Source organism: Amblyraja radiata, chromosome 5 (assembly GCF_010909765.2).
Source record: "Amblyraja radiata isolate CabotCenter1 chromosome 5, sAmbRad1.1.pri, whole genome shotgun sequence".
In the NCBI taxonomy this organism is placed as follows: Eukaryota; Metazoa; Chordata; class Chondrichthyes; order Rajiformes; family Rajidae; genus Amblyraja; species Amblyraja radiata.
In genome coordinates, this window is record NC_045960.1 from 96,420,334 (window position 1) to 96,438,582 (window position 18,249).

General features: G+C 44.6%; 1 protein-coding gene across 4 annotated transcripts in view; it reads right to left on the reverse strand.

Moving 5' to 3' along the window:
• Positions 1 to 6,635: 6,635 nt before the first annotated feature.
• khdrbs2 (KH RNA binding domain containing, signal transduction associated 2) overlaps positions 6,636 to 18,249 on the reverse strand; it is a 329,378-nt gene continuing 317,764 nt past the window's right edge. For 2 of the 4 annotated variants that reach the window (XM_033021867.1, XM_033021864.1), the window contains exons 8-11: positions 17,580 to 17,638; positions 10,335 to 10,508; positions 8,352 to 8,403; positions 6,636 to 7,231 (exon numbers count right to left, since the gene is read on the reverse strand). In XM_033021867.1, the coding sequence (XP_032877758.1) occupies positions 10,414 to 10,508; positions 17,580 to 17,638 (154 nt within the window). In that variant the 3' untranslated portion in view covers positions 6,636 to 7,231; positions 8,352 to 8,403; positions 10,335 to 10,413. Of the gene's footprint in view, positions 7,232 to 8,351; positions 8,404 to 9,734; positions 10,509 to 17,579; positions 17,639 to 18,249 lie in introns of those variants that run through there. The other 2 variants (XM_033021866.1, XM_033021865.1) reach the window with 2 other exon arrangements.

An 18,249-nucleotide genomic window follows, 5' to 3' on the forward strand; every position in this document is an offset into this window, starting at 1 on the left:
AGTGGAAAGTATTCCCTAAAGGGCCTTGTCCCACGAGCATGCAACTGCATGCGGCAAGCCCGATCTAACGTGGTCGCTTGAGCTGTACGGCCTCGCGGGGCCGCTCCCACTTCGATCGCCGGAGCCGAATGGAGTTGTGCGGAGCTGGTCCCGACATCGCGCGGGGCTCCGAAAAACTGACTGTTCAAAAATTCCACGCGGCAACGGCATGCCGGCCCGCAGCCGCATTAAGGCCGTACGCAGTCTTGATGGCGTACGCCTAGCGTGGACATCCTCGCTCGAACTTCACATCAACTCGTACGCGGCCCCGACTTCCGGTTTGGTCGCGCTCGCCGCATGCAGTCGCATGGTGGTGGGACCGGCCCTGTACGGGGATCACTCCACCTCCGTGTGGCCCCCGCGCTGCCCCCGCTTCCGGTTTGGTCGCGCTTGCCGCATGCAGTCGCATCCTCGTGGGACAGGCCCTTTACACTGTTGACTTGTGCTCTGGGGATGGTGGAATGGCTTTGAGCATGAGGAAGTGAAGAATCTACTGCAGGATCCCCAGCCTCTGACCCGCTCTTGTTGTAGCCACGCTTTATGTACACGGTCCCCTCCCAAATCCGAAAGTAAAGCAACTCCACAGATGTTAGTTCCAAACAATGGAAGGTGAGCTCCTGAAAACCACCCATTATCTGAATTAAGGAAAAGGAAACCTTCATTTAAAATATTTAAATAAGAGTCATTCTACGATAGACACAAAATGCTGGAGTAACTCAGCAGGACAGGCAGCATCTCTGGAGAGAAGGGATGGGTGATGTTTCAGGTCGAGACCCTTCTTCAGACTGATGTCACGGGAGTGGGCTGTACAGAGATTAAATGTAGTCGGACACAGTAGGACTGGCCAGAGAACTGGGAAGGGGAGGGGACGGGATGGAGAGAGAGGGAGGGAGGGAGGGAAAGCAAGGGCTACTTGAAGTTAGCGGAGAACTGGGAAGGAGGATGTGTGTTTTGCTGGCAAGGCCAGGATTCATGACCTATTCTACAATGCCTGGAGGAGGCAGTGGTAACATGCCTTCTCGTAAACCTCAGCACATTTTATAACGGTTGCATGAGGCCGTTAAGAGTCAAGTATACTACTGTGGCACTGAATCCATATTTGACCTGGGATAAGAGGTTTTGTTCAATGAAGGGCAGTGGTGAAGGGGTTGAGTTTCCAATGACATGTCAACAGTGTCATGATCGTTTTTAATGAAACCAGTTTTATTTGCCCAGATTTCTTTGAATGATGAATATATCTTTTCATGGGTGTGCTGAGTGTAATGTTAATTCCCTTTCTCTCGGGACTATCCAGCCTCAAACCTCACCATAATTGCCTCAGATTTGAAATTCCTGACTACAGAAGTAACATTTTACATCCGAGAATCCAAAATCAACGGAACTTAGACACCTGCTGTTTCTGTGAATTTTCATAGTTAAAGGCGATACATAAATGGTGGTTTTTGTTAAACCATGAGCACTATGGCATAGAGTCATACAATGTGGAAACAAGCCCTTCGGCCCAACTTGTTCACACCGATCAACATGTCCCATCCACAGTAATCCCACCTGCCTGCGTTTGGCCCATATCCCTCTATACCTGTCCTATCCACGCACCTGTCCAAATGTTTCATAACTGTTGTGATAGTACCAGCCTCAACCACCTCCTCTGGCAGCTCATTCCATACACCCACCACCCTTTGCATGAAATAGTTACCTCTAAGATTCCTATATAATCTTTCCCCCTTCACCTTAAACCTATGCCCACTGCTTCTCGATTCACCCACTCTGGGCAAGGCACTCCACCTGATCTATTCCTCTCATGATTTTATACGTGAGATACTACTGCTTGATACGTTTGCCTGAGGTTTATGGGGACATTAAACTAGTGGTGTTGAGATCACCAGTCCATCACGTTGACTGGGTCTGTACTCTGACCAACAATGCTGTGGCCTTCACCAGGGCACCTGCAGGAAGGTATCTCACCTCCACCTTCACAAGGGAAACTTGAAGATGGTGGTTTTTGCACGCTCCTGTTGCCTTTGTCCTTCTGGATCATAGATCGGCACATGAATGTGCAGGATAGAATGGAAGGATTTGGATCAGATGCAGGCTGAGCAGATTAGTTTAAGTTGGTATCATGTTCTTCACAGACATTGTGGGCTGAAGGACCTGTTCCTGTGCTTTCCTGTTCAGTTTAGTTTAGAGATACAGCGCGGAAATAAGCCCTTCAGTACACCGAGTCCGCATCAACCGGCGATCCCCGCACAATACTATCCTACACACACTAAGGACAGTTTACACTTATACCAAGCCAGTTAACCTACAAACCTCTATGTCTTTGAATTGAATTGAATTGAATTGAAATTCCTTTATTGTCATTCAGACCTTTTGGTCTGAACGAAATTTCATGCCTGCAGTCATACATATAATAATAAATAACAAAAACACACAATAAACACAAATTAACATCCATTCATTTGGAGCGTGGGAAGAAACCAAAGATCTTAGAGAAAACCCACGCGGTCACGGGGAGAACGTACAAACTTAGTACATACAGCACCCGTAGTCAGGATTGAACTCAAGTCTCTGGGGCTGTAAGCACAGTAAAGCAGCAACTCTACTCTACCACCACCATGCCGCCCTGTTCTATGTTTCAGGGTAAATGAGGAGAAATGTCTTCCAGTTCTTGAGGGGTCGACATTGCTGGATAAATATTGAAGATCTTTGAGCCAGAGGGGATATGTGGAGAATTGTTGCTATGATTTCGAGACCATATAACCATATAACAATTACAGCACAGAAACAGGCCATCTCGACCCTTCTAGTCCGTGCCGAACACGTATTCTCCCCATGTCCCATATACCTGCGCTCAGACCATAACCCTCCATTCCTTTCCCGTCCATATAACTATCCAATTTATTTTTAAATGATAAAAACGAACCTGCCTCCACCACCTTCACTGGAAGCTCATTCCACACAGCCACCACTCTCTGAGTAAAGAAGTTCCCCCTCATGTTACCCCTAAACTTCTGTCCCTTAATTCTCAAGTCATGTCCCCTTGTTTGAATCTTCCCTACTCTCAGTGGGAAAAGCTTATTCATGTCAACCCTGTCTATCCCTCTCATCATTTTAAAGACCTCTATCAAGTCCCCCCTTAACCTTCTGCGCTCCAAAGAATAAAGCCCTAACTTGTTCAACCTTTCTCTGTAACTTAGTTGCTGAACCCAGGCAACATTCTAGTAAATCTCCTCTGTACTCTCTCTATTTTGTTGACATCCTTCCTATAATTAGGCGACCAAAATTGTACACCATACTCCAGAATTGGCCTCATCAATGCCTTGTACAATTTTAACATTACATCCCAACTTCTATACTCAATGCTCTGATTTATAAAGGCCAGCACACCAAAAGCTTTCTTTACCACCCTATCTACATGAGATTCCACTTTCAGGGAACTGTGCACAGTTATTCCCAGATCCCTCTGTTCACCTGCATTCTTCAATTCCCTACCATTTACCATGTACGTCCTATTTTGATTTGTCCTGCCAAGATTTAGCATCTCACACTTATCAGCATTAAACTCCATCTGCCATCTTTCAGCCCACTCTTCCAACTGGCATAAATCTCTCTGTAGACTTTGAAAATCTACTTCATTATCCACAACCCCACCTATCTTAGTATCATCTGCATACTTACTAATCCAATTTACCACACCATCATCCAGATCATTGATGTACATGACAAACAACAGTGGACCCAACACAGATCCCTGTGGCACCCCACTAGTCACTGGCCTCCAACCTGACAAACAACCATCCACCATTACAGGTTGGAACAGTGTCAAAATGGGAGTAGGAAACTTACTTAAAAGTGGAAAATAAACTACACAGAGCTATGTGGATAGATCTGGGGATGGGACTAATAAGTGACACCACTCAAAGAACTGTCAGGGGGATGGTGGGCAACATTGCCTCTGGTTTATACTGAAGATAGACACAAAGTGCTACAGTAAATCAGCAGGCTGGGCAGCATCTTTGGTTTTGCTGGCTTCCCTGATTTGCTTCTGTGCAAGAGACTTAGTTCTCAGCTTGCACAATGTGGCAGCTACTACCATGCTGTTGGCTTCACATTGGACATTGGCGGCAAATTGCACAACTCCTCCCAGGGTACTGAAGGTCAATTATCATCATTAGACTTGGACCACATCCAAGTGATAAGGTACAACTTTCAAATGAAAGAAACCGAGAGCATTGTACACGAAGAGCTCTGCTCGAGATGCAAAGGAAAAAAGCCCATCTGAAGATTTTGACAATTTGAGGTACTGTATGTAACCACTTACAAAAACTTTCCACAAAGGAAGCAAAATGAAAGGAACTTGGAACAACTGAAACTTGCACACCAACATTCCAATCTACCCAAAGAATAGACTCGCTGGGAATACCTATTGTCATATCAATCGGATAATGAGATGTTTTGGAGAATTTCTAATAGCATGAACACTTTGCCCGACTCACAGCATGAGTTTGCCTGCCCCTTCAATACTTTCACCCGAATGCAACAAAAATGCTGAGCCTCTGATGCTCAAATGTATAGATATTCTGGAGGGAGCGTAAAAATGCTGCAAGGCACAATGCGTACACATCGGTGACACACCTCAAAGTAATTAGAATGAATTGTCTTCTGGCTAATTCAGAAACTGTTTTTGAATTCCCATGGATGGATGTGAAGCTAGGTAGAATTTGAATCCTTAGCACACAACCAATCATCTTGAGCAGGTTTGCTCCAGCATCACCCCAGAGAATTTCATTTGCAACTATTCTGTTTCAACACTTCTTTCCCCATTAATTACTTGAACTCCGCTAAAGTCTGTCGCCACTTAGAAACTGAAGTGCATTTACTTTAGACTTTTGAGATACACCGTGGAAACTGACGCTTTGGCCCACCGAGTCTGTAGGGCCTGTCCCACGAGCATGCGACTGCATGCGGCAAGCGCAACCTAACGTGGTCGCTTGAGCTGTACGGCCTCGCGGGGCCGGTCCCACTTCGATCGCCGGAGCCGTATGGAGTTGTGCGGAGCTGGTCCCGACATCGCGCGGGGCTCCGAAAAACTAACACTGTCCAAAAATTCCGCGCGGCAACGGCCTGCCGGCCCGCAGCCGCATTGAGGCCGTACGCAGCGCCTCGACGGGCGTGCGCAGCGTCTCGACGGGCGTGCGCAGCGTCTCGACGCCATACGCAGCGTCTTGACGCCGTACACAGCGTCTTGACGCCGTACATCACGCGCAAACTACCCGCGGACTTCGCTCAAACTTCACGTCAACTCGTACGGGATCACTCAACCTCCGCGCAGCCCCCGCTACAGGTTTGGTCGCGCTCGCCGCATGCAGTCGCATGCTGGTGGGACAGGCCCTGTCCGGGGATCACTCGACCTCCGCGCGGCCCCCGCTTCCGGTTTGGTCGCGCTTTCCGCATGCAGTCACATGCTCGTGGGACAGGCCCTTTAGTCAACCAGCGATCACCCCGTACACTAGCACTATCCTGCATACTAGTGACAATTTTACAATTTACAGAGGCCAGTTAACCTACAAATCTGTGCATCTTTGGAGTGTGGGAGCAAAGAGCACCTGGAGAAAACCCATGCAGGTCACAGGGCAAACGTACAAACTCTGTGCAGTCAGTACCTGTAGTCAGGATGGAACCCGGGTCTCTGGTGCTGTAAGGCAGCATATCTACCGCTGCACCACTATGCTGCCCTGTGTACTCAAGATTTGGTATATTTTAACCTCAAACAAGAATGAAATGAATTTGTTTTTCTTGACCCAAAGTATCTCTGCCCGACCTGTTTGCATCTTCAATCTTTGCTCCCGCAAACCAGCGACCAAATTCCTCCCACCAAGAAAGAGGATGAAAACAGGCACCCAAACAAATCTCAACTAAAATAAGAGGTACACCTCTTCTTACTGATGTTGACCACTATATCTTTAAAAGTGCAAGTTTACACCGAAGGTAGACACAAAATGCTGGAGTAACTCAACGGGTCAGGCAGCATCTCTGGAGTTTCAGGTCATGACGCTTAGACTCTTACTCTGAAGAAGGATTTCGACCCGAAACGTCACCTATTCCTTTTCTCCAGAGATGCCGCCTTCTTAAGACAATGGATCAGACTTCTTAAGACAATGGATATTTTTAATGTGGTGATTGACAGATTCTCGATTAGTAGGGGTGTCAGAGGTTATGGGACGAAGGCACGAGAATGAGGTTGAGAGGGAAAGATAGATCAGCCATGATTGAATGGCGGAGTAGACTTGATGGGCCGAATGGCCTAATTCTACTGCAATAAATTCTGAAATTATGATTGTAATGTGTGATTACAGAACTACCTCTGGAACCAGCATGCAAAGAGTCACCTAGCTTCAGCGCCATCTTGTAATTGGAATCCTGGTATCACCTACCCTCGCCCTCCCCCTCTCCCTGTTATACTGACTAACATCTCTCTCCACTCTCAGTCCTATCGCAGGAGCTTGACCAAAAATGCCGACATTGCCTCCACCCCCCCCCCCCCCCCCCCCCACACAGATGCTGCTCCACACTGAGTTTCTCCATCGGTTTTTGGTTCAGATTCCAGCATCTGCAGTCTTGTGTGCCTCCATGTTTAATCAGGTCACCACTAGCAATGGGACAATCAGCCAGGAAGACCCAAATTCTGGGCCCCCTGCCTCTCCAGACCTTGTTCCTTCTTTAGGACACGCTTCGTTAGGATCCTCTGACCAATCTATGTTAATAAGTGGCTCACAGGCAAATCGTGTTTGAAATCGGTTCCTGGACATTTTGTTAACGACACGGTGAACATTACAAAAACAAGACTCTGCCGATACTGGAAATAGGAAATACATCAGAAAACACTGGTAATAGTCAATGCTTCTGGCAGGTTTTGTGGAGAGAGGAAAAATTAAATCCGTAGGACAATGAACTTTTGTCAAAACTTACGGGATACATTGGTACAAGTTGTCGTGATCTGTTTGTCCGTGATTTCCTCACCAGCGGTCTCACTTCCTGTGACCTGTCATCCGGCCAGAATCTCCTCTCACCAGCTGGACAATGATGACCTTTGGCCAGAGATTTGCTTTCTCTTTATTCCGGAGTTATCCTGCCTCTAAGTGTCAATCCCCAATATCCGGCTGTGACTCATTCTCAAGGAGCTTTGGTTAGGCTGGAAACAATCAAAGAGGTAACAGTTTACTTGTAAGCAAAATGCAAAGGAGGCAAAATGGGGCACAGGGGTTTGGGATGTGAACAATGAATCAAAAGAAAGCCACGAGATTAGGTTGAAGGTGACAGAGGCTAAAGGATAAAAGTCACCTGGGGCGGCACGGTGGCACAGTGGTAGAGTTGCTGCCGAATAATGCCCCTGTTCCACTTAGGAAACCTGAACGGAAACCTCTGGAGACTTTGCGCCCCACCCAAGGTTTCCGTGCGGTTTCCGGAGGTTGCAGGTGGTTGCCGGAGGTTGCAGGTAGTGGAAGCAGGTAGGGAGACTGACAAAAACCTCCGGGAACCGCACGGAAACCTTGGGTGGGGCGCAAAGTCTCCAGAGGTTTCCGTTCAGGTTTCCTAAGTGGAACAGGGGCATTACAGCACCAGAGACCCGGGTTTGATCCTGAATACAGGTGCTGTCTGTACGGGATTTGAACCTTTCTCCCCATAACCTGCGTGGGTTTTCTCTGGGTGCTCCGGTTTCCTCCCACACTCCAAATACGTACAGGTTTGTAGGTTAATTGGCTTCGATAAAAATTGTAAATTGTCCCTCGAGTATAGGATAGTGTTAGTGTACAGGGTGATTGCTTCTGTAAATTGCTCCTAGTGTGTAGGATGGAAAAGTGGGATAACATAGAACTAGGGTACGGGCGATCGATGGTCGGTGGTGAGTCGATGGGCCGAAGGGCCTGTTTCCGCGCTGTACCTCTAAAATCTAACGTCTAAAGACAAAATGGATGAGGCAAAATGAGGTGGAACAAGACAGGCAATGAAATATAAAAATGGATCCTTCCATCCAGAGATGCTGCCTGTCCCACTGAGTTACTCCAGCATTTTGTGTCTCTCTGTAAAGGGCAGTTGTTTTGGACTAAGTGCACACGTTTGTTATTGGCCTTATAGAGAAAAGCAGAATGAAGTTCTATAAAACAAGTTGTTTTATTTTATTTGTTGATGTCAGTGCATTTTTATTGGAAACAAGATGAGTTTGCAAGTTTCAATATAAATTGTGGCGGATTTGTGATTGGGTTGATCACATAGTCAGCTTTGCAACCTTGACTCTGTGTAGCATTGCCTACCTGAACCTTTGTGCTTGTCCTGATTTTTCACGGTTACCATACTATTAGACACCTGGAAAGGAACAAAAATAAAGAACAAAGGTCAGGGATAGGAATAGACAATGGCCGCAATTAAAACATAGCAGACTTGAATGTAATGAAGGTACACTACTAAATAAATCTGAGCATGCAACTCCAAGTGCAAGATTGTAGCTTGCACAAGCTGAGTAATCTCTTGCATTTTTGTTACTATGAAAAAAGTAAACCAATCGCAAGGACAAAATTGCCATTGTTTCCATGTTTAACAACAACTACTGTATATCAGAATCAATAGTTCTTTGGATTAGCTTGAAAAAATGATTTGTCGGTAATTGTTTTTTCGGGTTGTTTGGTTTTACAATGCAGTTTACAGAATTGAAGTTTTAGCAAGAGTTGCATTACAATTATTGGTCATTTTAGTTTTTGTTTATAGGAAGCAGGGTTATATCTTGAAAAGAAACAATGACGTGATCATTAGTTATTGCTAATTAGCCATTTTAATAACCTATAATTCCTACGTTTATCACATTTTGGAAGGTTTACTTTTTTAACTGACAGTAACTGCGTCATTTGTAAATATTTAAAATAACTGTTGCATATGCAGCAAAATTATAGAGTTACTATTAGTGTTACCTTGTTTTTGCAGGGTGTTTAACGTTTAGTCATCCTTTGAGTCCTGCCGTATATTCTCTTAATAATCAGCCATCATGTCTGATTGCCTCATAAAGATAAATCAGCCCCTCTAAACTGCTTTCACGAACGGTGAAATTCAGATACATTAGCACTGGAAATTGCAAATAAAGTTTTTTTAAAGGTGAAGGTCAAACAATTGGGCAGTGACATTGATGATTTTCCAGGTAAAGACAATTATTATCACCTCAGTAATGCATTAAATGCCCTCTTTTGAGTGAAGACAAGAATGGGTAAAACGCACATTATGATGGGATATTTAATGTGTAGGAAAGTTCAACGCTCCGAGGGCTAGGCATTTAGACAGACTGTAGCGGGAAGTGATCTTACCTCATTTATCTCCGTTACATTGTCATGAGAGACATGCTAACACAAACAAGTCAATTAAGAATTTTGTGTTTAGTAAGATAGTTTAAAATCCATTTATTGCTCTAACAGTTTCTGCATTAAAGTTTACTAAAGATCAATCAAGTAAACAGATTATCGTGTTAACTTCGTTTTAAAATTATTTACATCCCATTGGGTGTTAATACAGCTTTTATATCTTACACAATATAAAAACCAACTAAGAGTTCATTTTGGTTTATAATTGAAGCAAACAGTTTAGGCATTTCCTGCAGAACAAAAGAGGCAGACATTTAAGAACTAGAATGAAATAATTCCAAATTTTAGTTCTTTACAAAAGAGTTCAGCTTTATTGGCAAAATGTATTTGACAAATTAAAGTCACCTATTTAGAGAAGCTTACACATGGAACTTTATGCAATTTTATTACCACATACAGGTAGAAACACTGAACAGATCACTTTAATAAAGTTAGCTACATACATAGCTGATTGTGCTCAACTCCATTCAACATCATTGGTTTTAAAAATTAAATTTTACAAATTAAATATTGAACATCTTAAATTGACAAATATTAGAAGAAGACAGTTTAAGACAACTTATCTACAGCTTGTTTATCACCTATTTCAAAAAAAATCTTGTTACAGTCTTCTATTACCCCAAGACAAGCATTTACCTTTAGCTGGTGAGCTTAGAAACTTAAAACTTATCACCAGTTCATGCTAGTTGAACATACTTCTACACATAGAACAATGAAAAATCAGTTGAAAGGAACAGCATTCTTGTTGAATGGTGTGGGGACTGACTTGTCCATTCTATGAGTTACTGTCATAAATTCTTGACAACTTCCATTAAAGTTTTTTGGAAATAGGAGTGCACAAGGATACCCGAGAAAAGCTATCCCTAGGCAAGAAAACAAATGAACTATTACTTGTCTTGTAGTAGTCTATACGATGACCACAGGACACGCATGTAGTCATTGAGCTGAGGTCATAGGACAAGGGCAGCCTTCAATATCTACCATAGGGATGTTCTCTGTATGTCCCTCTTGACCTTGGAATTGGTGCTTTCAGACTCGGTCGGGAAGGCACCCATTCTTCTTGACCTTGCAAACAGAAAAGCAAATGCAAGTCCTAAATGGAGTGAACAGGCAATGAATGGAACACCATTATTTCATCAATGAATGCAAGGCAAGCTTAAGCGGGTCACATCTACATCGGTTGGCGACAGAGAGAGAGCGAGAGAGAGAGAGAGATAGAGATAGAGAGGAAGAATATTTCATTGTCATAGAGATTGTGTCCCTGGCAAAGTTTATCCAAAAATTATTTCCATTGGAAGTTCTGATGACCTACCTGTGCTAAGAAGTGGTTGCAGATAGAAGATAAAGGGCGGGACGGTGGTGCATTGGTAGAGTTGCTGCCTACAGCACCAGAGACCCGGGTTCAATCCTGACTACGTGTGCTGTCTGTACAGATTTTGTACGTTCTTGCCGTGACTGGCGTGTTTTTTTTTCCCGGGAAGCTCTGATTTCCTCCCACACTCCAAATACGTGCAGGTTTGTAGGCTAATTGGATTGGCGTAAATGTAAATTGGCCCTAGTGTGTGTAGGATAGGGCCAGTGTACCGGGATCGCTGGTCGGTGTGGGCTCAGTAGGCCGAAGGGCTGTTTCCGTGCTGTATCTCTGAACTAAACTAAACATCACTAACTTGGTGGTCATGAGGATCAGCCAAAGGAGAGGCCTTGAGGCCCATAATGGCGACAAAAACATAATTTATGAATCTGCATCTGGGCGATCCAATTTGCCATGCGATTCACTGCAATCGACAAAGCCAATGCAACAGATCCGCCAAATGTTGAGTGCAAATTACATCATATAATATAATGCACAATTGCAAATCGCAATGCACAAATGCATTTGGAGCACCTGTAACATTTTGGATTAGTCATTAAAAAATGGTTATTCGTCGACTAAACTGGCCGCACGACTACAGCAAATTGCTGCCAATCACATTTTTATCGGGGTCCTTTGAGAAAACACTAAAGATTAAGCTGCATCCTTTTCGCACATATCAATAGCTTTTCAGCATAACTTTTGTTTTCATTTACTGAGAAACTCTCAATTGTATCCCAATGGAGCAATTGTTCTTCAAGGCCCTGGTTATTTCAGACCTGCTGCTTACCATAACTCTCTCAACACATTTTTATTGCATTTATAATCTACTTGGAACTCAAGATACATTAAACAGTATATTTTAATATATTAAAAAAACTCGAAAGGATATATTTTCCACAATGATACTTGAGTGGGCTGGTTCATGGAATCAATACATGTGACATTAAGTAAATCAGTTTGAAGTAAAAATTATTTTTCTTAAGATGGGCACAGTTTGTACCTGGATCACCAACTTCCCCACAAGCTTAAAGCTTGTGCCCTGTTTAATTTAGTTTAGTTTGGAGATACAGTGTGGAAACAGGCCCTTCGGCCCCACCATCTCCAGCGATACCCATAGATTAATGCTGGGGACAATTCACAAAGCCAGTTACCGAAGCAATGAACCTACAAACTGTTGGAGATATTGTGGCACTACCAGAAATCTCCATATCAGGAGTAACATACACTGGAAGACTGGGCAGTGAGGTGGTAGTATTGCTCGCAGGGTTTGTCTTGTACAACCATAACGTGATCTCCCAACTTCCATGCTCAATACTCTGACTTTCATAAATTCTAAATTAAAAAATCCCGAGTTCTAGATTCTCCAACTAGAGGAAACATTTTCTCCACATCCAAAGTTTCAAGATACCTTGGTCAAGGAAATTGTTTTAAGGGGGGGCTTAAAGGAGATGGGAGAGGTAGAGCGGCTGAGAGGGTTGGGATGGGTATTCCTAAGCCTGGTGCCGTAACCTATGAAGGGATGGCTAAGATCGATGCTCAGGGCTACAGAAATATAACAAGGCTGTGCTCAGGGCTACATGGATATATGGCCCTCTGAGAGGTTAGAGTGAAAGGGAGGAGGAGATCTGTGGGAATTATAACAGGTAGTTTTCATGTATAGTATTTTTATGTCAGTTGGATTTACTTGTTAGCTGCTTTGCATGGGTTCAATCCCGCCTATGGGTGCCGTCTGTACGGAGTTTATACATTCTCCCCGTGACCGTGTGGGTTTTCTCCAGGTGCTCCGGTTTCCTCCCACACTTCAAAGTCGTACAAGTTTGTAGGTTTATTGGCTTCAGTAAAAATTGTAAAAATTGTCCCTAGTGTGTAGGATTGGTTAGTGTACGGGGATCGCCGGTTGGCGCGGACTTGGTGCGGCAGAGGTCCTGTTTCCGCGCTGTGTCGCTAAAATAAATTAAACTAACCTGTAAAAAGGTTGAAGCTCATCTTCAACAAAATAGAGAGAGTACAGAGGAGATTTACTAGAATGTTGCCTGGGTTTCAACAACTAAGTTACAGAGATAGGTTAAATAAGTTAGGTCTTTATTCTCTGGAGCGCAGAAGGTTAAGGGGGGACTTGATAGAGGTCTTTAAAATGATGAGAGGGATAGACAGAGTTGATGTGATCAAGCTTTTCCCTTTGAGAATAGGGAAGTTTCAAACAAGAGGACATGACTTCAGAATTAAGGGACAGAAGTTTAGGGGTAACATTAGGGGGAACTTCTTTACTCAGAGAGTGGTAGCGGTGTGGAATGAGCTTCCAGTGGAAGTGGTGGCGGCAGGTTCGTTGGTATCATTTAAGAATAAATTGGATAGGCATATGGATGAGAAGGGAATGGAGGGTTATGGTATGAGTGCAGGCAGGTGGGACTAAGGGAAAAAAATTGTTCGGCGCGGATTTGTAGGGCCGAGATGGCCTGTTTCCGTGCTGTAATTGTTATATGGTTATATGGTTATCTTTAGGTGATTTGACATTTAAACACACACCAGTGGATTCATAGCACTGACCTACTTCACTGGACCTATGCTCCAGTTTTATTAGTAATGTCCAACCAGCCTTCCACTAAGTATTTTAAGCATGGCAAGCTATCCCATGATTGTAAATTGAGTTCATTTACTGGTGCCAACTGTTGCTCAGTGCGAGTTTGGGTTCAGGCATTTCCAGAATCCTGGAGTCATTAATCCAGGCTGAAATGTTGAGTGGAGTCCTAAGGGGGTATTGTTCTAAAGGAGACCACAAGGATCAGGTGGGGGGCGGGGTCAGAGCTGCCATCTTTTTAACAAGACAAATCTTGAGCCCGCTTCATCACTGACTCTGAGGTGGATGTAAAAGGTTGCATTATACTTTGCCATAGAAAAATGGGGGAGTCAAGGCCAAAATCTATCCCTCAACCACTGCCACCACTAACGTATATCACAGCAGTCTGGAAGAGATTGCACTAATCCTCTGCTGTATTGAATTATATCATAAAATGGTTTTCATAGGCTGTAGGAAGCTTTGAGATCTCCGGAGATGCAGAAAGGAACTCGGGAAGTCTTTTCATAAAGAGCGCGCAGTGTGTGGTCCCATGCAAGCTCGGAGATGAGGGGAGGCTCAGAATCTCCACCGACAGAAGTAAGCTACAAATGTCAGGAGGGCTGTCACTACACTCCCACGCACAGGGGGCAGTGCAGGGACTTGGCCTGTATCCCCTCTGCTTGCGCAATTATTCTTGTCTTTCATTTCACCCGTCCCACGCCTGGGGAAAGGCAGAAGACCGCAATCACTAAACCCTCAACATCCCCTGCACAAGGAACTGTTGCCAATGCTACTGCAAAAAAAAACGATAGCTTGGCCATTTAAAAAAAAAAACAAATCCTCCTGCAATTATTGTCCACATTGCTTCTCATGTTTAAGCAGTCTGGATGGCACTGTGGCACAGCGGTAGAGTTGCTACCTTTACAATGCCAGAAATCCAGGTTCGAATCTGACTACAGCTGCTGTCTGTATGGAGTTTGTACGTTCTCTCTGTGACCGCGTGGGTATTCTCTGGGTGCTCAGGGTTCCTCCCACACTCTAAAGACGTACAGGTTTGTAGGTTAATTGGCTTTGGTAAGTTGTAATATTGTCCCCAGTGTGTAGGATAGTGTTAGTGTGCAGGGTGATCGCTAGTCGGCACGTATTCGGTGGGCCGAATAGACTGAATCTCAAGTCTAAAATCAGTACGATACTTCTATTTCAAAATATAACCAGAATTGACAATGTGTAACCTGCATTACTAACAATTCCAGTTCAACTGCATCTGATTTGCTAATGTACAATATTAATCAATGCAATGTTATCTTTCATAATGCAATGATAATCAGGCAAGCAGTTCTGCACAAAGTTAATGCACCATACTTTGCAACACACACCTGGCTTTGAATATCTTTCATTAATGCTCTTGGCAAAATAATGTTAATACATGTGTTTCATTTGCTCTTTCATTTGTATTCTTGCAGGAACAAGATCCAAATAATGCCAGTTATGTTCTTTTATTTTGGAAACACAAGTGAACCCGACAATATCAGCTGAACAGAGCACAGGCCATCTCCAACACAAAAAAAATGGCCTCAAAACAACTTCCACAACAAAAGCCCCTGTACAAGGGAATACGAAGGCAGGATCCGCCATTAGGAATAAAATTAGTAATAAAAAAACATAACTGCTGGAGGAACTCAGTGGATCAGGCAGCCGGCTATCTGTGGAGGCAAAGCAAGAGTCAACATTTCAGGTCGAGACCCTGCATCAGGACTAAGAGTGTAGAGTACTGGAGGTAGCCAGCATGAGGAGGTGCGGGGAGGGGTGGAGCACTGGCTGGCAGGTGAGAGGTGGAACCAAGTGAGGAGGGAGACTTGACCTACATGATCTCCCGGTTGCCAAACACTTTAACTCCCCTTCCTATTCTGACCTTTCTGCCCTGGGCCTCCTCCACTGTCAGAGTGAGGCCAAATGCAAATTGGAGGAGCAGCACCTCATATTATGCGTGGGCAGCTTACACCCCAGCGGTATGAATTTTGATTTCTCCAACTTCAAGTAACCCTTGCTTTTCCTCTCTCTCTCTATCCCTCCCCCACCCCTAGTCGTCGTACTAGTTTCACTGTCATCCCGCTGAGTTTCACTGTTTGTATCACTCGTTATCACCTTCTCCACAACCAACAATGGACAATTGACGGCTCCACCTTTCCTTCATCATCGTTGCTGGCTTTGATTTGTCCTTTTCATACCTTTGTTTTTTGTTCTTTGTACCTCTTCGTCTCTCTAGTTTCCCTCTCCCCTGACTCTCGGCCTGAAGAATGTCACCTGTTCCCTTTCTCCAGAGATGCCGCCAAACTGTTGACATACTCCAGAATTTTGTGTCTATCTATGGGCAGATGGAGCCAGGTGGAGAAGGAGAAGGGATGGAGTTGGGACACAGCAGCTGATGATTGATAAGTGGAAGATAGCCACAAAAAGCTGGAGTAACTCATCGGGTCAGACAGCACCTCTGGAGAAAAGGAATAGGTAACACTTTGGGTCGAGACCCTTCTGCCCCTGTCCCACTTAGCAAACCTGAACGGAAACCTCTGGAGACTTTGCGCCCCACCCAAGGTTTCCGTGCGGTTCCCGGAGGTTGCAGGTGGTTGCCGGAGGTTGCAGATAGTGGAAGCAGGTTGGAAGACTGCCAAAAACCTCCGGGAACCGCACGGAAACCTTGGGTGGGGCGCAAAGTCTCCAGAGGTTTCCGTTCATGTTTTCTAAGTGGGACAGGGGCATTAGAGACAGATAATGAGAGAGAGGGGAAAAAAGGCTATTGATGGAGCCAGGTTTTGGGGGGGAATGGGGTAGGGTGGGGGAGAGTGGAGGAAGTTATGGAGGCTGGAAGGTGAGAAGTGGAGGCTGCGGATGCTGGAATCAGAATGAAGATGATAAGTGGTAGGGCTGGATGCCACTCCGCAGTCTAGGCAAGGCTGCAGTCATCACCTCTGTCCTGTGGCACAGTTAAAGCTCAAAACACCACTGAAGGGCACTAATCAGTTAGGTCAAGTGATACTTGTGAATAATCACCCCACATTAAATTCTGATGAAATTGCCCAATATTTTAATTGTTCAAAAATGCTGCAAGTTTCATAACTAAAACCGCATGAAGCTATTCCAATTTTCCCCATCACCGGGAATGACTTTGATGAAGACTATAAAATACAGCGTGGAAGAAAGTGCCTTTGGGCTTATTCAGCCCACTCACTCTTATCAATATTACTGCAGTTCTCCCTGGAAAGACTGGATGCCGTGTGGATTTGCGTCAGTGGAAGTATAATTGCGAGTGGGATAATGTCAGGTTTTCAGGCTGATCTATTGCATTAGAAGCAAAGCAGTATGAGTTTTTTTACGTGGTTTAGGCATTATACTCAGCCAATAACAACAAACTGCATTGAACACAGCAGCTCTGGCATTGTACTAGATCCTAGACATTGGTGGAAACATCAGACAGAATTTGGCAATGAGCCTTATACTGAGAATTTAACCATTAACTTGATCAAGGAGCTGCAGGGAAGGGCAACTAATCCATCTACACTTCTCGCTGCCTCGGCAAGACCTCCAGCATCAAAAAGGACCAGTTTCACCCCGGTCACTCCCTCCTCCCCTCTCCCATCAGGCAAGAGGTACAGAAATTTGCAAACGCATCCTTGACCCTTGTAGACTTCAGAATAACAGCGAGGAAACAGGCCCTTCGGCCCACTGAGTCCGTGCTGACCAGCGATCACTCCCATACACTAGCACTATCCTACACACTGCGGGCAATTTTCAATTTTTACCAAAGCCAATTTACTTGCAAACCTTTGTTGTGCTCAGGAAACAGCCCTGCTTTTGGAATCAGACCCCTGAGACTCCAGTCCCCACCCTTCAAAGGCGGCACCATCAGGTTCCATCCTGATCTCGGGTGCTGCCCGTGTGGGGTTTGCAGGTTGTCCGTATGGCCACGTGGGTTTTCTCCGTGCTTAGGTTAATGGGCTTCGTTAAACGGTAAATTGTCAGTGTAGGATAGTGCTAGTGTATGGGTGATCGCAGTGCGTAGGATAGTGCTTGGTGGGCTGAAGAGCCTGTTTCCACGTTGTATTTCTAAAGTCTAAAAAAAGCAACGCAACTTCAAGCTAAAGCGAACCCATTGTAAGTGAACAATGCCTGAAGGGCACTCTAATGCAACACTTAATCCTTAACAAAGAAAACACGGAACTGGGTTTACCATAACTGTCGTATGTATCTTCACTTGTTCCGTGTCCATAGTCATAATATTCCGGGCCACTGCAATATCAAAAAGAGAGTGGAAGATGAGGGAAAAACAACTCCTTGGAAAATATCTGCTTATTTAATCTTTAACATTTATATGTCCATATATATGTATCAGATATATTATTCTCCAACAAAATAAGCACTATTTTATTGTCAAACGCTCTACAAGATAGGGTGAACTTATCACAGAGAGTATGAAACATGGTGCACTAGGGGGCATAGGTCGAGTTAGATAGAGCTCTAGGGGCTAGTGGAGTCAAGGGATATGGGGAGAAGGCAGGCACTGGTTATTGATAGGGGACGATCAGCCATGATCACAATGAATGGCGGTGCTGGCTCAAAGGGCTGAATGGCCTCCTCCTGCATCTATTTTCAATGTTTCTATGTTTCTATGACACAGTGGCGCAGTGGGAGAGTTGCTGCCTTACAGTGCCAGAGACCCAGGTTCGATCCTGACCATAGGTGCAGTCCGTACAGAGTTGGTACCTTCTCCCTGTCATCTCGTGGGCTTTCTTCAGGTGCTCCTGTTTCCTCCCACACCCAAAAGATGTGGGGGTTTGTAGGTTTATTGGCTTCTGTAAATGTATCCTAGTGTGTGGGATAGGATTAGTGGCTGGGGTGAT